Below are 21217 nucleotides of genomic sequence, written 5' to 3' on the forward strand. Positions count from 1 at the left end.
AAGTAAGTATTGAATCATAAAGATAAATACTCATTTTTATATTCATTTTTTAATAAGAACTCTATTACAGCATTTTCAGTTATGACTATATTTTCTTTAGGCAAATTACAAAAAGAAGCTGCTTTATCACGAGTGTCTGATGAAAGCCTTGGGAAAATTCAGGAAGTGGAGTCCCCAGTATTTAAAGAGCTACCAGGTGCCAAGGCCAATGACGACAGCACCGTCCCTCTCACGGGGCCGGCAGGGGAGCCAGCTGGGACCTCAGAAGGCACCTCAGTGGGAAACCACCCCCGGGCCTCCTATGGTGAGACGCGTGCAGAGGTTTTGGGTTTGCATGGTGGCAGAGAGCAGTTCTGGGGGACACCAGCCAGGCCTGTCTCTGGGTGGTTGGGTTTTAATGCACAAAAGTGTTCCCCAGTTTCATGTTTTGGGACAACCCAGGGGCTAAAGATGTCTCAGGAGATCATGCAGTCAACAGAGCAGGCCTATGATTTTGTTCCAAGAGCTATGTCTAGTCCCGTCAGGCCCGCACACTGCCTCCGTGCGGCTCAGTCAGCTGCACGCGCGTCCTCCGTGGTGCAGTCACCTAGCTGCCGGAGATTGGCCCTTCCAGCTTGCTTAGTGTGCCTTCCTCCTGGAAGACAGAGAAAGCTGACATTGGAACCAAGGAGCCTGTCCTGCTGTAGAGTCACGGAAACCTCAGGAAACATTGAGATTGTCCTGCGATGGTGGGATTCTTTGGTCTCCTAACATTTGTGAAGGATGGGCGAGCACCGGCCTCTGCCAAGCCTGTCCAGGCAGCTCCCCGCCTCCCTGCGAGGTGGGGCCCTGGCACCTGCTTTCGCTTCCTGTGGGTGCACTCTCAGACTTGGCCCAAAGAAAGCCAGTGGATTTTTGCCCCACTGATCCGAGAGATATCTGCCTCTGACAGTCATGATTGGCCTTTAAGGAACACCTGGAATATCTGTCTCACAGTGAACTGGATTTTGTCCCTCATGTATGAAGTTTTCCCAGGATAAGTTCCTTATAAGGCTTCTCCCTTTATTGGTTACTAGAAACAGGAACAAGTGCTCTGGTAATTTCTAGAAGACACTTTTTAGGAGAAAGATAGCATCATTTTCAAATGCCGTATTATTAATTTGTATGTTTCCAAGTTTCCTTTTTGATTTTAACCGTGTTCTTTGTAGTTGATTTGGAAAAGAAAGCATGTGGGAAATTAGAAAATCCCCCATAACCCTGATTTCCAGACATACCCACCCCAAGAAGTGTCTTTCCTTCCAGAAATGATTTGTATTCCAAAGGCTAGAAAGTCAGACTCTCGTTCCCCTTTGCAGGGAGGGCACTCTCCATGACTCACGGCTCTGCAAAGTCGCCCGTCTCCAACGGCACCTTCGGCTTGGACGGCCCCACGCGGAGCGACGGCCACGTGTACCATACAGTCCACAAAGACTCGGGGCTCTACAAGGACCTGCTGCACAGAATGCACACGGACAGGGGCCCCGAGGAGAGGCCCGGCCCCGAGAGCAACTACAGGCTGCTGCGCCGGAACAACAGCTACACGTGCTACACGGCCGCCATCTGTGGGATGCCCGTGCACTCGACCTTCAAAGCCGCCGACTCGGCCTCCGCCCCCGAGGACAGCGAGAAGCTGGTGGGCGACGCCGTGTCCTACTCCAAGAAGAGACTTCGCTATGACAGCTACTCGAGCTACTGCAATGCGGTGGCGGAAGCCGAGATCGAGGCCGACGAGGGAGGTGTGGAAATGAAGCTGGCATCGGAGCTGACAGACCCTGACCAGCCCCGAGAGGACCCTGCCGAAGACGAGAAGGAGGAGAAGGACACAGCCGAGGTCCACCTCCTGTTCCATTTCCTGCAGGTCCTCACTGCCTGTTTTGGATCCTTCGCTCACGGTGGCAATGACGTGAGGTAAGCCACTCATTCCTTCAGCGAGTACGTGCGGAGGGTCTGCCTGCGGGCCAGGCACTGTGCTGGGTGTCGGACGGCCGACTAAGAGCCCTGTCGCTGGGAGTAGACAGGCGGCTAGCGTGTGTGGTGTGCTGGGCGGTGTGAATGCGAAGGGCAGAATAAGATGGCAGCATCTGGGGGACTGCAGTGTTGGCCAGGCTGCTCAAGTTAGGGCTCGCCGGGTGAGAACTGAAGGGGCTGCAGGAGCCAGCCGCTGAGCATCTGTGGGAGAGCAGTCCCAGGACAGCAGGTGCAAAGGCCTGAGGCAGGAGCGTGCCTAGGTTATCGTAGGAAGAGCAAGGAGGCCACGGAGGGAGAGAGTGTGGACTGGAAGGTCAGCAGGTCATAGAGGCCTGGAATGTGTAAAGAATCCATGTTCTCTTCTTACAAGCTGGGAAGCCCTAGACAAGGCATGTGTTTTCCCAAAACCTCCATGTCCCAATCTGTAAAATGGGAGTAAAACTAGTACCAGCCTCATGAGGTTTCCAGGAGGAGTAAGTGAGATGTTGTATTTAATGTGCTTAGGACGGTGCTCCTCACATAGTCAGTATCTATGTATGTCCTTATTACTATTATTATAATGATCGTCAGGCCGAATGTTTTTTTCAAAATCAGGAACACATGCTGTTGTATTTCTTGCCCAGATACATGACTCTCCATTCTATAACTGTGGCTTTCCAGACACTGCCTAACCACGTGCAGTTCAATGTCTGTTCTTTTTAAAAGGAGTTGTCCTCCCAGACGAGAGGCCTGGACATCTTGAGTTCCACTCACTGTTGTATAAGTGTTGCCATGTTATTGTATTTGAGGCATCATGTGCTGTCCTATCTTAGGTTTTTGACTGCCCACCCCCCACCCAGCACCACCCTACTTCCTCTTCCTCCTGATCAGAAGAAATTCTTCCTTGAAGCCCTGGTACTGGCAGTGTTCTAAATTGGGTCGCTGTTCTTTGGGAGTTTAAATTCCAGCTGGGTGGTTAAAAGAAGGTACATGGAAAAGTAACGAGCCCCCCGAGCAGTGTTGCAAGGCCTCGGGAAGAGTCCGGGCGGGGACTGCTGCAGGTGACTGGAGTCTGGGGCGGTGGCTTGCAGTGCAGGGGCTGGTTTTGAGGTTTCTGAGTACAGACACAGTCAGATAAAAGCAAGGTTCTGGAAGTAATGTGACAGTGAAGAGAGGCTTCTGTTCCTTTAACCAAAGGTTAAGTTTACCCCAGGCTTCGGGGCTGAACCATTTGTAACTTACTCTAATTGACCTCAAAATGGTCCCCTTTGAGGTCATAAGGGGTATCCTCCCAAGACAGGGAATCTGAAGCTCGGAAACGTGACGTTTCTTGTCCAGGATCACACAGCTAACGGGAAGCCGACTCGAGAGGCAGTTCTTTGTGACCCTCCGCCTCCACTCTGCCTGCATGGCGTCGAGCAGCTGAGGAGGGGAGACTGGAGCTGCAGGCGGCCGCCGTCGGAGGCCTGCGGGGCTTCCGCACGCAGGAGCTCGGAGGTTGTCCTCCATCCTCACAACAAGCGACAAAGTGGACAGACTGAAAGATCAACAACTGCTCCTGGATCCATGAGAGCGAGGAGGACTCAGGGCAGACAGCTGCCCCCAGGACGAGTACGGGAGAGACAGACAAGTACAGGGGGTCATGGAGGGACTCGCGAGTGGAAAGAGCTGTGGGAACCAGTGCCGGGCAGGAGAGCCTGAGCCGTAATGATGAATTCCTGGACGCTCGGTGGAGACAAGTGTGAGAGGTGAAGACTCAGGGAGAGCCCATGGCAGGCCCCCACCAGATTGTCAGTTTTACCTCTAGGGACTCTACCAGCTCCTCACGGTGAACATCAGGGAAAACAATGCCCTCCTGCTTCCATGGCGGGCCAGAGGCAAAGTAACCATCTTGACAGACCCAGAGCACTGTGTTCTTAACCAGCTGCCCTCAGGGGAAACTAGCTAACCAGAGCCTAACCCGCTGAGGTACTATCACAGCCTAACCTGGAGGAAGGGATACTCTAGCTCACTCGAACCATCCCGTGCTACAGGAAGGGGGAGAAACAAACAGAAATACTTGTAAAGTTCACAGTCCAGAGGCAGAGCCTCACTGACAGACTGAGCTGTACCTTAGGACTAGAGAAGCCTTCCCCGTCTGGCCTCCCCCTCCACTGCATCACTGCAGGCCAGCTCACAGCAGCTCCTTTTACCTGGTACCTCGTGTCTGCCTGTCAAGAAAAATATAAGACATACCAAAAGGCAGAGTGCCCAATCGGAAGAGACAGAGCAAGCATCAGAAACAGACATGGCAAGGGATGTTGGAATGATTAGATGGGGAATTTAAAACAACTGTGATCAGTATGCTGAGGGTTCTAGTGGGTGAAGTAGGCATCGCTCAAGAACAGATGGGCAATGTAAGCAGAGACGTGGAAACCCTAAGAAAGAACCAGAAAGAGGGAGGGGAGTTAAGATGGCGGAAGAGTAGGGGTCCCCTTTTTCGGCTGGTCCCCTGAGTCGAGCTGGATAGGTACCAGACCATCCTGAACACCCATGGAATCAGCGTGAGTCGCAGGAAGATACATCTGGATCTCTACAAATGAACATCTCCAGCGCTGAGTATTGCGGAACGAATCGGGGAGCCGTGAACCCGCGCACAGATATCGGAAGATAAACGGAAGGGGGAGGGAGCCGCCGCGTTTGGGCGCCGGGAAGCGGTAGCCACTTGCACTGGAGAGTGGGTGGACTCTCGGACCGGCACCCGCGAGAGAGCGGACTGAGACTGTGAGCCGGGGAGCGCGCGCCACCAGACTGAGACCCGGAGCTCCGGAGCGTGCGGGGGCAGCTGGCGGCTGGCGGTGTTAGAAACACAAAGGACAGAGACGCGCCGGCCCTGGAAGTGAGAGCTGGGATGCTGGGTGTGGGGCGCACATCCTGGGACGCTGCAGGGTTGAGCAGCACCAACAGAAACAGAGTTAAAGTGGCCAGAACATCAGTGGAGAACGGTCCGCGATCCCTCTGTTCTGAGACAGAGGCTGAGATTCGGCCGCTGCTGCTCTGACTCTCAGAAGAGGCACAGCAAACCGCCAGGGAAAGCTGCCAGAGAACAAAAGCCTGGAAATACCGGCTCACAGGGTACCCATCCCCATCCCCCCTTGCAGGGGACTCTACCCAAACAGGGTTGCCTGAGTATCGGAGCGGCAAGACCCCTCCCCCAGAAGGAAGGCTGAAAAATCAAGAAGCCCACATCCCTAAGGTCTCTATAAAACAAGTGCACACTGCCTGGGTCCTGGTCAATAATTTGGGCTCTGGAAAACCCGCAACCTCTCCTCATCAGAATGACGAGAAGGAGAAATCCCTCCCAGCAAAGAAAAGACAATGAGACTGTGGCCTCTGCCACAGAACAAATGGATATGGATATAACCAAATTATCAGAAATGGAGTTCAGAGTAACAATGGTCAAGATGACGTGTAGACTTGAAAAAAATATTAACAAAAATATTAACGAGAATATAGAATCTCTAAGGGCGGAAATGAGAGTGAATCTGGCAGAAAATAAAAATGCTATGAATCAAATGCAGTCAAAACTAGATGCTCTGACGGCCAGGGTGGATGAGGCAGAAGAACAAATCGGCGAATTGGAGGATGGGTTAGTAGAAGAGAAAGCTAAGACAGAAACTTGGCTCAAAAAAATCCAATCTCAAGAATGTAGGTTACGGGAGATTACTAACTCAATGAAACGTTCCAGTGTCAGAATCATTGGCATCGAGGGGGTGGAGAAAAACAGAGTTCTAGAAGAGATATTTGAACAAATTGTAGCTGAAAACTCCCCTAATCTAGCAAAGGAAACAAGCATTCGTGTCCAAGAGGCAGAGAGGACCCCTCCCAAACTCAACCACGACAAACCTACACCACGTCACGTCATAGTGCAATTTGCAAATATTAGATCCAAGGATACAGTATTGAAAGTGGCCAGGGCAAAGAAATTTCTCACGTACCAAGGCAAAGATATCAGAATTACATCAGACCTGTCTACACAGACCTGGAATGAGAGAAAGGGTTGGGGGGGGGGGGCATTTTTAAAGCTCTTTCAGAGAAAAACATGCAGCCAAGGATCCTTTATCCAGCAAGGCTGTCATTCAGAATTGATGGAGAGATAAAGAACTTCCAGAATCGCCAGTCACTGACCAATTTCGTAACCACGCAACCAGCCCTACAGGAGATATTAAGAGGGGTTCTATAAAAGTAAAAAGGCCCCAAGAGTGATACAGAACAGAAAGTCACAATCTATAGAAACAAAGACTTTACAGGCAACATGGCATCATTAAAATCATATCTCTCAATAATCACTCTCAATGTGAATGGCCTAAATGCTCCCATAAACGCCACAGGGTTGCAGATTGGATAAAAAGAAATGACCCATCCATTTGCTGTCTACAAGAGACTCATTTTGAATCTAAAGATACATTCAGACTGAAAGTAAAGGGATGGAATACCATCATTCATGCCAATGGACCTCAAAAGAAAGCTGGGGTAGCAATTCTCATATCAGACAGATTGGATTTTAAACTAAAGACTATAGAGATACAGAAGGACACTGTATTATTCTTAAAGGATGTATCCAACAAGTGGATATGACAATTTTAAATATATATGCCCCCACCAGAGGAGCAGCAAGGTACACAAGCCAACTCTTAACCAGAATAAAGAGACATATAGATAATAATACATTAATAGTAGGGGACCTCAACACTCCACTATCAGCAATAGATAGTTCATCTAAGCAGAAAATCAACAAAGAAACAAGAGCTTTGAATGCCATACTCGACGAGTTGGACCTCATAGATATATATAGAACACTACACACCAGAACCAAAGAATACTCATTCAATTCTAATGCCCATGGAACGTTCTCAAGAATAGACCATGTTCTGGGACACAAAACAGGTCTCAGCCGATACCAAAAGACTGGAATTATTCCCTGCATATTCTCAGACCACAATGCTTTGAAATTGGAACTCAACCACAAGGAAAAATTTGGAAGAAACTCAAACACTTGGAGACTAAGAACTATCCTGCTCAAGAATGATTCAATAAACCAGGAAATCAAAAATCAATTTAAACAATTTATGAAGACCAATGAGAATGAAAACACAACGGTTCAAAACCTATGGGACACTGCAAAGGCAGTCCTGAGGGGAAAATACATAGCCATCCAAGCCTCACTCAAAAGAATAGAAAAATCTAAAATGCAGTTTTTATATTCTCACCTCAAGAAGCTGGAACAGCAACAGAAGAACAGGCCTAATCCACACACGAGAAAGCAATTGATCAAGATTAGAGCAGAGATCAATGAATTAGAAACCAGGAGCACAGTAGAGCAGATAGCAGAACTAGAAGCTGGTTCTTTGAAAGAATTAATAAAATCAACAAACCACTGGCAAGACTTATCCAAAAGAATAGCGAAAGGACCCAAATTAATAAAATTACGAATGAAAAGGGAGAGGTCACAACGAACAGCAACGAAATTGGAAGGATTATTAGAAACTTTTATCAACAGCTTTATGCCAATAAATTAAGCAATCTGGAAGAGATGGAGGCCTTCTTGGAAACCTATAAACTACCAAGACTGAAACAGGAAGAAATTGATTTTTTAAACAGGCCAATTAATTATGAAGAGATTGAAACAGTGATTAAAAACCTTCCAAAAAACAAAACACCAGGGCCTGATGGTTTCCCTGGGGAATTCTACCAAACATTCTAAGAAGAAATAATACCTATTCTCCTAAAGCTATTTCAAAAAATAGAAGCAGAAGGAAAGCTACCAAACTCATTGTATGAGGTCAATATTACCTTGATCCCCAAACCAGGTAAAGACCCCATCAAAAAGAATTACAGACCGATTCCCCTCATGAATATGGACGCCAAAATTCCAAATTAATAAAATTACGAATGAAAAGGGAGAGGTCACAACGAACAGCAACGAAATTGGAAGGATTATTAGAAACTTTTATCAACAGCTTTATGCCAATAAATTAAGCAATCTGGAAGAGATGGAGGCCTTCTTGGAAACCTATAAACTACCAAGACTGAAACAGGAAGAAATTGATTTTTTAAACAGGCTTTGGGTAAATACCCAGTAGTGCAATTGCAGTGTCATAGGATAGTTCCATTTTTAACTTTTTTGAGGAAACTCCATACTGTTTTCCAGAGCGACTGCACCAGTTTGCACTCCCAACAGTGTAAGGGGGTTCCCCTTTCTCTGCATCCTTGCCAATATCTGTTGTTTCCTATGTTAATTTTAGCCATTTTGACAGATGTGAGGTGGTATCTCATTGTAGTTTTGATTTGTATTTCCCTGATGATGAGTGATATTGAGAATCTTTTCCTGTGCCTATTAGCCATCTGGAGGTCTTCTTTGGAAAAATGCTTCATATCTTGTGCCCATTTTGTAACTGGGTTATTATTATATTTTTTTGGATGTTGAGTTTGATAAATTCTTTATAGATTTTGGATACTAATCCTTTATCAGATATGTCATTTGAAAATATCTTCTCCCATTCTGTAGGCTGCCTGTTAGCTTTGTTAATTGTTTCTTTCACTGTGCAGAACCTTTTTATCTTGATGAAATCCCAATAGTTCATTTTTGCTTTTGTTTCCCTTGCCTCCAATGACATGTCTAATAAGTTGCTACGGCTGAAGTCAAAGAGGGTTCTGCTTGTGTTCTCTAGGGTTTTTATATTTCTAGTTCTCATATTCAAAACGTGAGACCACTTTGAATATCTTTCATTTTTGAGTTTATTTTTGTGTATGGTGGAAGAAAGTGGTCTAATTTCATTCTTCTGCATGTTGCTGTCCAATTTTCCCAACACCATTTGTTGAAGAGACTGTCTTTTCTCCATTAGATATTCTCTCCTGCTTTGTCAAAGAATAGTTGACCACAGAGTTGTGGGCCCATTTCTGGGTTTCTATTCTGTTCCATTGATCTATGTCTGTTTTTGTGCCAGTACCATACTGTCTTGATGACTACAGCTTTGCATTCTAGCTTGAAGTCTGGAATTGTGATGCCTCCAGTTTTTTTTTTTTTCAGGATTGCTTTGGCTATTCAGGGTCTTTTGTGGTTCCCTAAAAATTTTAGGTTTGTTTTTCCTAGTTCTGTGAAAAATGCTGTTGGTATTTTGATAGGGATTGCATTAAATATGTAGATTGCTTTGGGTAATAGAGACATTTTAATGATGTTTGTTCTTCCAATCCATGAGCAAGGTATGTTTTTCCATTTCTTTGTGTCCTCTTCAGAAAATTGACATTTTTTAATAATGAGTTCCTTATATAATTTGGATATTAACTCTTTATCATATATATGGTTTCCAAATGATTTGTCTCATTTAGTAGGTGTCTTTTGTTTTAATGATGGTTCCCTTCACTGTTCAGGAGCTTTATATTTTGATGTAGTCCTATTTGTTCATTTTTACTTTTGTTTCCCTTGCTTTTGGAGTCAGATCCACAAAGATGTCTCTAAGATCAACATTAAGGAGTTTACCATCTATGTTCTCTTCTAGGAATTTTATAGCTTCAAGTACTGCATTCAAGTCTTTAATCCATTTGAGTTTATTTTTGTGTATGGTGTAAGATAGTGGTCTAGTTTCATTCTTTTGCATGTGGCTCTCCAGTTGTCCTAACACTATTTATTGAAGAAACTATCTTTTCTCCATTGTATGTTGTTGACTCATGTCTTATAGATTAACTGTCCATATATGTGTAGGTTTATTTATGGGCTCTCAGTTCTGTTCTATTCTTTTGTGTGTCTGTTTTTGTACCAATACCATACTGTTTTGATTATGGTAGCTTTGTAGTATACTTTGAAATCAAGGACTGTGGTACTTGCAGCTTTGTTCTTTCTCTTTGGTTATTCAGGATCTTTTGTGGTTCTATACAAATTTGAAAATTAGTTGTTTCAGTATTGTGAAATATGCCATTGGAATTTTAATAGGGATTAAATTGCATCTGTAGATTGCTTTGGGTAGTATGGACATTTTAACAATATTAATTCTTCCAATCCATGAACATGGAATATCTTTCCATTTATTTATGTCTTCTTCAATTTCTTTCATTAGTGTCTCATAGTTCTTCATGTATAGGTCTTTCACCTCCTTGATTAAATTTATTCCTAGGTATTTTATTCTTTTTGATGCAATTGTGAGTGGGATTGTTTTCTTAATTTCTTTTTCTGGTGTTTGGTTATTAGTTATATAAACACCACAGATTTATGCATATTGATATCGTACTCTGCAACTATACTGAATCTGATTAGTTCTAACAGTTTTTTGGTGGTATTTTTAGGGTTTTCTCTATATAGTATGTCATCTGCAAATAGTGACTGTTTTACTTCTTCCTTTCCACTTTGGATGCCTTTTATTTCTTTTTCTTGACTAATTTCTGTGGCACATATTTCATGGTGCACTGGGTGTTATACGCAACAAATGAATCATCGAACTTTTGGCTAGACTGGTGATGTAAGGAGGGCAGGTATTGCATGGTGCACTGGGTGTTATACGCAACTAACGAATCATGGAACTTTACATCAAAAACCAGGGATGTGTACTGTATGGTGACTAACATAATATAATAAAAAAATATTATTAAAAAAAAAAGAAAGAACCAGAAAGAAATATGAGAGTTGACACTGTAACAGAAATGAAGAATGCCTTTGATGGGCTAACTAGTACACTAGACACGGCTGAGGAAAGAATCTCTGAGCTTGAGGATATGTCAACAGGAATCCCCAAAACTGAAAATTAAAGAGAATGAAGACCGAAAGAAACAGAATAGAATATTCAAGGAGTGTGGGACAGTTACAGAGGTGTTAACATATGTATAATAGGATTACCAGAAGGAGAAGACAGAGAGAAAGGAACAGATGAAATATTCGAAACAATAGTGACTGAAAATTTCCCTATATCAATGGTAGACACCAACCCATGGGTCCAGGAAGCTCAGAGAGTAGCAAGTAGGATAAATGCCCCCAAGAAATTATACCTAGGCATATCATTCTCAAACTATAGAAAATCAGAGATAAAAAATACCTGAAAGAAGCCAGAAGAAAAAAACTTATAGAGGAACAAAGATAAGAATTACATCCATCTTCTCCTCAGAAATCATGCAGTTGAGAGTGGAGTGAAATATTTCAAGTGTTGAGGGGGAAAAAATCCACCAACCTAGAATTACATACCCTGGGAAATTATTCTTCAGAAGTGAAAGAGAAATAAAGACTGTCTCAGATGAACAAAAATTGAGAGAGTTTGTTGCCAGAGAAATACCTTGACTTGTAAGAAATGTTAAGAGAAATTCTTTAGAGAGAAGAAAGATAATGTAGCTCAGAAACTCAAAGGAAGGGTTAAGTAAAGGTAAAAGTACTTGTTTTTCTTATTCTCAATTGATCTGAAGATAGCAGTTTGTTCAAAATAATACTAACAGTGTATCAATTATTCAATCGTGTATGTTAATATATATTTAATATATATGTTAATATATATAATTAATATATATTATATATACATATAAAGTTACCTAAATATAGTTTAATATATAAACATATCTCAACAAATTAAAAAGAATATAAATAATACAACGTCTGCTCTCAGCCCATAATTGAATAAAACTCTACACACACACACACACACACACACACACACACAGCTATCTATGTGTATATGTAGGTACGCATATGTATGTATGTATATATAGTTGACCTTTGAACAACATGGGTTTGAACTGTGTCCGCGTATATGCAGATCTCTTTCAATAAATACGGTACAGTACTATAAATACATTTCTTTATGAGTTTCTTAACATTTTCTTTTCTCTAGCTTACTTTATTGTAAAAATACACTATATATTACATATAACATGCAAAATATGTGTTAATAGGCTTGCAGTCAACAGTACTATTAGTAGTAAAGCTTTTGTGGAGTCAGAAATTATATACAGAGTTTTGACTGGGGGGTCAGCATCCCAATCCCCACAGTGTTGAAGAGTCAACTATGTATGTATTTTATACATTTTATATTATATATTTTATATATATATATATATCATCATGCATGCCTGTATTAAGTGAAATGAATGACAGCAGTGATACAGGGGATGGGAGCGAGAAATGAGGATCTTTTTTAATTTTAAGGACACATGCTGTCTGTTAAATGGTATAGTATTTTTTGAAAGCGGACATGGATTAGCTGTATAAGTATATATTGCAAAGTCTAGCGCAACCATTAAAAACAGTTTAAAAAAAGTATAATCAATATGCTAAGAGAAGAGAGAAGATGAAATCATATAAAATGCTCAATTAAAAGGCAAAAAAAAAGTGGAAGACAAAAATAGGAAAGAACAAGGCGAACAAATAGAAAAGAGTAACAAAAATGGTAGATATTAATTGTCCTATATCAGTAATCATTTTGAATGTCAGTGGTCTAAATGCACCTATTAGGACTGTCAGACTGGATCAAAAAACAAGACCCAAATGTATGTTGCCATAAGAAATTCACTTTAAATATGAAGACACATTCAGGTTAAAAGTAAATGGAAGGAGGAAAATATACCATGCTAATATTAATCAAAGGAAAACAGGAGTCGCTATATTAATTTTAGACAGAACAGACACAGCAAGCAGAAAATCAATAAGAACATAGTTGAATTCACTAAACCCATCAAATCACCTGGATATAACTGACATCTGTGGAGTACTTCATCTAACAGTAGCAGAATTCACATCCTTTTCAAGCTCATATGGAACATTCAGCAAAATATGCTATATTTTAGACCATAAAACACACCTAAACACATTTGAAAAAAATAAAGCTACTACTCTCAGAGCACAATGGAATTAAACTAGAAATCCATAACAGAAAGATTATTAGAAGATCCCAGAACACAAGGAGATTAAACAACACTTCTAAATAACACATGGATCAAAGGAGAAATTTTTAAGTATTTTAAACTAAATTAAAATGAAAGCAAATCAAAATTAATGGGTTGCAGCAAAAGCAGTGCTTAGAAATTTATAGTACTGAATGAGTTCAAGCCCCCCATTGGGCTCCGCTCTGGGCATGGAGCCTACTTTAAAAACCAAACCAAACCAAACCTGTGGCATCCCCCAAGACAGTCCACATGTGCTTGCCAAGGGCCCGAGTGACAGTAGCGGGTTGAGGGGAAAGGGAGACCTGCCTCCTGCTGGTGACAAAACTTTGGCATCTGTTTCGTCAGTAAAACAGGAGCAACGATGCCTAGTGGCAGGGTGGGTGTGAGAACTAACGGTGAGAGACGCGTTTGTGGTCTGTCGTGTGGGAGTGGACACAGCTGCCCGAACTGGTAGCTAGTATTAGTAGCAGTGCTAGTAATGAAAATGAAAATAGAGAAAAAATAGAAGAGAAAAAAAGAACTGGGTTTTTGTGTCCACTTGTGATATTTTAGTACTTCTTTAAAACATTAATAAGTCACATACCCATTAAGGGGGGGCTCCTGTCAAAACCACAGTGACAAGTGTTGGCCAGGGTGTGGAGAACCGGGAGCCCTCGTGTGCTGTTGGGGGGCCTATAAACTGGTGCGGCTGCTGTGGAACACGGTCTGGAGGGTCCTCCAGCAGTCTTCTTCCTTCTGAGTGTGTACCCAGAAGAAGTGCAGGCGGGGTGCAGGGGCAGCCGTACACCCGTGTGCACTGCAGCGTTGTTCACCGGAGCCGGGGGGTGGGAGCGACCGGCGTGAGCTGGCAGCGGGATGGACGGCGATGTGGGCCATGCGTCCAGTGGGGTGTGCAGCCTTGAAGGGGGGGAGATTCTGACTCGTTCTCCCACGTGGATGAACCCTGAAGACGTGACGCAGAGTGACATAAGCCCGTCACACAAAGACGAATATTGAGTCATTCTACTCTGTGAAGTACCCGGAGTAGTCAAATCTGTAGGCAGTGTCAGCTGCTGGACCGTACACTTAGAAATGGTGGAAGCAGTCAATTTCATGGGGTATTTCACCACAATAAAACAAATTCATCATTTCGATCGTGTGGGCGATCTACAAATACGGTCTGGTGGGCCTTCCTCTAGCCCGGGGAGCCACCGCCCGCTGTGCACAGTGCAGACGACGTCTGTGTCACCACCTCTTTTTCCCTCCCAGTAACGCCATCGGTCCCCTGGTAGCCCTGTGGCTGATTTACGAGCAAGGCGCCGTCCTGCAAGAGGCAGCGACCCCCGTCTGGCTGCTGTTTTATGGAGGAGTCGGAATCTGTACCGGTCTCTGGGTCTGGGGAAGGAGAGTGATCCAAACCATGGGGAAAGACCTCACGCCCATCACGCCGTCCAGGTAAGTCAAGCGCCAGCAGGGTGGGCAGGGCTGTCCTCCGGGGCCTGCCGCAGCACCCAGCTTGGAATGTCTGAAGTGCTCCCCTGCGGCCCCTCTGCCCGCACGCCCTCAGCATGGCCACCGGGCTGCTGGGGCCCAGTGGGGAGAGGGCTCGCCGCCCGTTGTCACCATCTGGCCTGCGCAGCCGGCCCATCCGCAGTGGCACCGAGTAAGGGAGACAAAGTGAGAGGCTGGGAGTGTAGGAGGAAGAGAGGCTGAAGCAGAGCAGGGGGAAGAGGAAAAGAAGCCCTGGTCCAGGCCCCCTGGTGGTCTTACCCTGTGGGAGGCCCAGAGGGCAAGTGGGGCCGGAGGGGATGCAAACTGCACTAGGCCCAGGGTCCGCGTTTCCCGAAAATTCTCTGCCACACCAGCTTCACCTGCTGGATGGAAGCAGCTCTCTGGGGCTGCCCTTGGAGGTTACCCCGGGCGTGCTTCCTGGAGCTCCGCAGATGGGGAGCGGGGCCCTGCCACCCTCCCACATGGTCTCTCGCTGGTCCTTCTGTTGTGTATTCTCCACATATATTCGGGATTAAGTACAAACTGACAGGAGAACTTTGAGAATACAACTAAACTTGGAACCACCTATTGTAAGAAGTCTTTTCTCCCCTTAAAACCCACTGTAATGAAAGATTGATTTGAAGAAAAATGAGCAATCTGAGGAAAAATTCACTTCTTTTGCAAGAAGTACACATTTTAAAAACGGGAGTACTTTTTTTCTCTGCCACTTTAGAAGTGACTAATTTAGCATTTTTTACACAGCAGGAATTTCTGACCCAGTTACGACAGTGTGTGCTTTTTGAAAACATATCAGAAAAAGAAGGCTATTTAGGGCTGTAAACAGTATCCTGCACAGTGTCAGTGTGAATTGTTGTCATTATGCAGCAGTTTCTTTTCTGTTAATGTCATCTGGCCCAGTCAGCAGTCCAACAATCGACCCAAAGAATGTTCTGGTGAGACTCTGGCCCCCCTGGGGTGTCAGTGGGGCTGATACAAAGAGCGCCTGTAATGTGTGTCTTGTGCCCCTCCCGCAGCGGCTTCACCATTGAGCTGGCCTCTGCGTTCACAGTGGTGATCGCCTCCAACGTCGGGCTTCCCGTCAGCACCACGCACTGCAAGGTGGGTCCCTCCGTCGGGCTGCTGGGGTCGGCCCACAGTCACCGAGCGAATCAGAGAAAAGCTGGCAGTGCTTGGTGTATGCTCGTTTGTGAAAACGGTCTTCTCGAGGTTTGCTGGGTCCGCTGCAGTGTTGTTGGCTGTGGGCGTTGGCTTTTCCCATGCTGTCCTTCTTGGCCTTCCGGGCTCGGCGGCGGGACGCCTTCTGTCGCGCACACTTGGCTTTCTCAACGCATGCACGGCAAGAGCTCTCCCTCCTTCCATGTGTGCTTCACACTTTCCATTTGTCCTGTTTCTCTCTCGTTTCCACAGTGGATTTTGCATTGAAGTCATGTGTCCGCTAACCATATTCATAGGCTCACATGGGGGCATGGCACCCAGTTCCAGCCAGTGCAGGGGACTGGGAGTTGACAGTGGAAGTAGACATAAGCAGAAATCATCTCAATGGAAGCGTAAGACTCGGCTGTTTCAGTTCTTTTTCCTTATATGACTGGCCAAAGTGACTCCATTGCCTTAGAGTAAATTCCAAAAGAGGGGTAATGCTGAATATTGATCATGGCCAAGTGCTCTAAAACTCAGGGCTGTGCAGGAGGGAATTCCTTAGAATGGGGGAATGTTGGAGCTGCAAGGAACTTGAAAGATTGAGAAGAGGAAATGGTCTCGGTGAGTTTCCAGGAGTCCTCCAGGGTCACCCAGGGAGGAGCCAGGACTAGAACCCAGGTCTGCCCAGTATCTGGAGAGATGCTAAAACATACTCAGTGGGCCTACGAAGTACAAAAATATTCTCCAACTTCAACAAAGCAAAAGGCACTTCCAGATTTTTCCTAGGTTCATTCGTTCATGTCATTCAAGAAAAACTCAATCTGCCTGCTCTGTGTGAGGCACCGTTCATTGTGGGCACCAGGGGACCACAGTGACGAAGACAAGACAGCCGTCCCCATTCACACACAGTTTAAAAATGCCAGCCGGTGTGCTCATTATGAACAAATACCACTACACATGAATGGCTTAGTGCTTCAAATATTAAAATGTCAGGTGGCGTTTATGGGCATATTAAGTGGCAAATCCAGAGCCTTGTGGCATGGAGAATCAGCCTCATTGGAAAGAGGCTTTTTGTTTCCTTGTTTTTTCCTTTTTTGCTGCAATATAGAGAAAACCCTCAATTTCCACAAATTTCTATTATAAAAATCACTGCCACTTACTGGGTGCTTGGGGAATGCCAAGCATTGTGTTTAGGGCTTCATACATGTGCAATAAATACATCACTTAACCCCACAGCAACCCTGTGAAATTGGTAGTTATTCCCAATTTACAGATGACAAGACTGAGGCCTCCCGAGTTAGGTCACTCTCCCAAGATCATACATTGAGCACGTGCTAGAGCCAGGATTCTGACCTTGACCTCATGCTCTGTGCCTCCTGCTTGTCACAGTGATCCTGGTAACGGTAACCAGTCACAACTAAGACATGCGGGGCAGGTGCTCTCTGCGGGCAGCGTGTTAAGTGCCCCGTGAATATGAACCCCTTTAATCCTCCCAAGAACCTTTGGAGGTGAGTGTTAAGGTGATCTCAGTTTGACCAGTGAGGAAACTGAAGATTGAAAGGTTAAGCAACTCACCCAAGCTCACACGACCAGGGAGGGGCCCAGCGGAGGTCCCACAGCGGCAGGGCGCCCGCCCTGCTCTCCCACGCCCTGCCCTGCGTGCCTGGCAGGTACAAAGAAGGAAGGCAGGAAAAGTGCGTGGAGCTCCTGCCATCCATCACTGTTCCTGTTCTGATTCCAGTGATGTAAAAGTTACAAGGGAAGCACGCGTTCATTGAAATATTTCAAACAATAGAAAACTCTGTGGAATGAAAAGTGATCTTCTTCTGCCTTACTAAACATCAGCTTCAGTTCACTGGTGTGTGGGAGCAGAGAGGAAATACCACTTGCTAAATATATTTTTCTCCCAAAGAAATAGGCTTTGAACTTTTCTGCAGGCATGAAGTGTCTTTGGGGCTGCTTTTAAGTAAATGTTACTGTCTTCTTAATGATTAACGCTGCACATAAGCAAGCCTAGTGAAGGCCACCTCTTTCCCACCAGTTGAAAGTCTCTTGAAAAACCAAGTTTGGTTTTCCTGGGCTGTTACCTAACGCTGTCAGCGGGCTAACCTATACGAATGTATGAAGTGTTGTAACTGACAATACGTCTTTTGCTAATAACACTTAATTTTATAATACTACTTATAGAAATAGATGAACAGTATTAAGTGCCCATAAAAACCTACACTCTTAAGTCATTTCCCCAGTATTTATATTTATACTATAATGAGGAAGTGCTCCTAAGGGATTTATATCCAGTTTGCACAGGACCTTAATGAATAAATGTGTATGTCATCATTATCCTAAAATATCTATACAAGTCATGTGATGGGTTTTGCTTCCTTAGAGCTGGTGAAAAGTAGAGTTAGGATAGCTTGTTGGAGACTTAAAATAAGTCTCCTTAACACGAGGCCACAGTCGATGTCAGCTATCAGATAGACAGGAGCCAGACCTCAACTCGGATTCTCATCAGTCTGGCCAGTGTCACTGTTGGACTGACAAAGCCCAGAGCTAGTCACTGCAGTAGCTTAGGTCAGGGTCCTGGCTTTCCAGACCTCACCATGGAGCGCGGAGCCTGGGCGGGGAGGCGCTGGGAAGAGCTTGCCGCTGCCCGCCCTCCTGCAGCACCAGCTCTACCAGCCGTACCCCCGCCCGGCAGGTGCAGGTGGAAATATGAGAGATACGGCGCGGCATTAGGAACGTGGCCCCATGTGAGTGACACCATGATTCTGGAGACATTCAAAGGGTGCTGACATCTGATTAAAGGCATAACTGAATGCCATTGTGTTTTCGGGGATCATCACACCACCTGCTTGATTTTTCCAGCTCTCTGCCTCCTGTCCTGTCTGCGTGTTAGGTTTCTTGGTTAGAGCCACCTTCCACAGAAAGGGGGCAAAAGTTGGGAATTTGGCAGGAAAGATGGAGACTATTGCTGAAAATAAGCTTTTGAATGTATCTGGGTACATTTTATTCATTCGTGCTTTTTTCTAAGTGTACATAGCTAAGGGCATAGTTTAAACTTTATTGTACCCCATTTAAAACACTTATAAACCTCCATTAGGTGATACAGACGGTAGCCGAATATATAATTTAAAAAAGGATAGTAGGAAAAATCCTACTATGCATAATAGTATACTATGTGAGTATAATCCCATATTTCAGAAGGCACGAGTAAGGCAAGTTTTGCTTTCTGTCAGTCCTTCAGTGTTACACATTTTTGTAGTTTACATCTGAGGGTTCAGTTCATTAGATATTTTCCTGGGACACTACCTCTGGTTAAAGGTAAAGGCCTTACTTAAAAAAATAGAAAGAACTCTTGAAAATAAAAGTATCCGCAGATGTATGGTCCAGTAACTTTAACCATCTTCCTTTCTGTGGCCTCGATCCGCTCTGGTCTTCAGCCGTCACTGCAGCAGACAGTGGCCACTATGGGACACATCTGTGAGCTTTCTAACAGATTCAGAGTGGGGTTCCAAAACGTCTTAATTGCATGTGGGGGTGGTTTCAGATGATTCTTCTTTGTGAATTGCCCACGTCGCTCATCTGCACTGATGACATACATGATTACTCAACCAGCCTGTGGATTTGGAAGCACTTTTAGGAAACACTCCTGACTTTAAAAGTTAGTATTATAATTTCTAATTTAATTTTCTAACTCTTGCTCTTTGGTTCCCCTGCTCCTCGATCATTCTGTTGCTCTTGGGGCCTACGATGGCCTTAATCTGGAAGCACATTTAGCTAAGACGGAGGTTACAGCACAGCATGAATCATACGAACAAAAGACATAGTCAGTAGTGAAGACATACTACTCTGGGTCCCTCGTGACCCAAATAACATAACAACTAAAAAGATAAGGCAAAAACCACTAGGACTCAAAAATTAATGTCGTGTGTGACAGAGGAAGAAGACAAAAAGTATCTAAGAATATAAAAGATTTGGGGTGCCTGGGTGGCTCAGTCGGTTGAGGGTCTGCCTTCAGCTCAGGTCATGATCTCAGGGTCCTGGGATCGAGCCCCACATCGGGCTCCCTGCTCAGCGGAGAGCCTGCTTCTCCTCTCCCTCTGCCTGCTGCTTCCCTTGGTTGTGTTCTCTGTCTTTCTCTGTCAAATGAATGAATAAAATCTTTTAAGATAAATAGATAAATAAATTTTAAAGAAAAACATAAAAGATTTGAATAATAGATTTAAAGTGGTATAATTAATAAATATATATCAAAGTTTTACCCTGCTAATCATACGTGACTTTTTGTCAGGTATCATCAAGGATTTATCAAAATTAATCATAAATTCAGAAGGCCATGATAAAAATCACTTTAAAATGTATAAATTAAGAACAGAAGTTGTGCTAAATACAATAATCACAGTGAAATAAAGTATAAATTAAGTATGTGTTGAAAAAGGGAGTAGCCCTTGGATAGTTTTAAATGCTGTTTTTAAGTAACAGTTGAATCAGGTAGTTTAAAAATTATGATAGCTTTCTTTAAAAAAAAAAGTGTGTGTGTCTATGTGTGTGTGGTTATACATGGAAAACCCTTTGGCAGCCAGTTATACTCAGTTGAAAAGTCCTATCTTTAAATGGTTTAATTGAACATAGGGAAAATAAAAGAGCTAGACATTCAAATTAGGATTTTATAAAAATTTTTATTTTTCTGAGCAAACTAAGAAAGGTATAATAATTATAATAGCAAAATAAATTTAAAAAAATACTGAAGGGGAGGGAGAGAGAAAAGTGGTTACTAATAAAAGAATATCAAATCACATCAGGGAAAAAAGAAAGGGAATTAAGTTAGGAGAAAGACATTTTAACAACAGATAGAGAAGGGCATTTTTAAGTTATATAAGAAACCATGAAGCTGTGTGCTAAGGAATTTGAAAACTTCTGTAAAATGAATTATTTTCTGCAGAAAGTGTACATGACAAATAAATATTGACAACTAGGAAAAAATGGAAAATCTGACCAGAGCCAGAGGAAGAAATTAAGGACATTCTCCAAAAACAATTCTTCTCATCTGAAAAAGCAAAAAGGAGGGGGCACAGCTGACTGCAGTTCTAGATGGATTCGTTAGATAACCTCTTCCATCTTATTTATTTTTTTAAAAGATTTATTTATTTTTAAAGATTTTATTTATTTGAGAGAGAGCACGAGTAGGGAGGGGCAGAGGAAGAGGGAGAAGCAGACTCCCCACTGAGCGGGGAGCCCAATGCAGGGCTGGATCCCAGGACCCCGGGATCACGACCTGAGCCAAAACGCTTAACTGACTGAGCCACCCAGGCGCCCCGAAGATTCATTTATTCACTTGAGAGAGAGAGCGTGCGTGCACACACGAGAAAACAGGGGCCGAGGGAGGGAGAGAATCTCAAGCAGACTTCCTGCTGGATGCAGAGCCCAACTCAGGGCTTGATCTCACAACCCCAAGATCATGACTTGAGCCAAAACCAAGAGTCGGACGCTCAACCAACTGAGCCATTCAGGCGCCCCATAGCCTCTTCCATTTTAAAATGTTATGTAGACTTTCCACAGTCTAGAAAAAAACAAAATAGAACAGGAAACTCTTCGTTTTGTTCTATAAAGCATATACTGAATAAGCCTAATACCAAAACCTGATTTAAAACATGACAACGAAAGCTGTATTTCCATATGAATATTGGTATAAAGCTTAGGGAGCTAATAAATGACATCAGCGATTTTA

At 44.0% G+C, this 21217-nt stretch overlaps 1 protein-coding gene and 1 long non-coding RNA gene across 2 annotated transcripts in view; one reads left to right on the plus strand and one right to left on the minus strand.

Annotated features, from left to right (window-relative positions):
- SLC20A2 (solute carrier family 20 member 2) overlaps positions 1-21217 on the plus strand; it is a gene marked incomplete at its 5' end in the record, with an annotated part of 50707 nt that overhangs the window by 21831 nt on the left and 7659 nt on the right. Inside the window, 4 exon segments of the mRNA XM_008706287.2 lie at positions 101-304; positions 1335-1926; positions 14110-14295; positions 15366-15450. Coding sequence (XP_008704509.2) covers positions 101-304; positions 1335-1926; positions 14110-14295; positions 15366-15450 — 1067 coding nt within the window.
- Positions 18475-21217, minus strand: part of LOC103677052 — a 4659-nt gene continuing 1916 nt past the window's right edge. The window contains exon 3 of the long non-coding RNA XR_572310.2: positions 18475-19076. This is a non-coding gene — a long non-coding RNA (uncharacterized LOC103677052). The remainder of the gene's footprint in view (positions 19077-21217) is intronic.

This window comes from Ursus maritimus, unplaced genomic scaffold (assembly GCF_017311325.1).
Source record: "Ursus maritimus isolate PB19 unplaced genomic scaffold, ASM1731132v1 scaffold_28, whole genome shotgun sequence".
In the NCBI taxonomy this organism is placed as follows: Eukaryota; Metazoa; Chordata; class Mammalia; order Carnivora; family Ursidae; genus Ursus; species Ursus maritimus.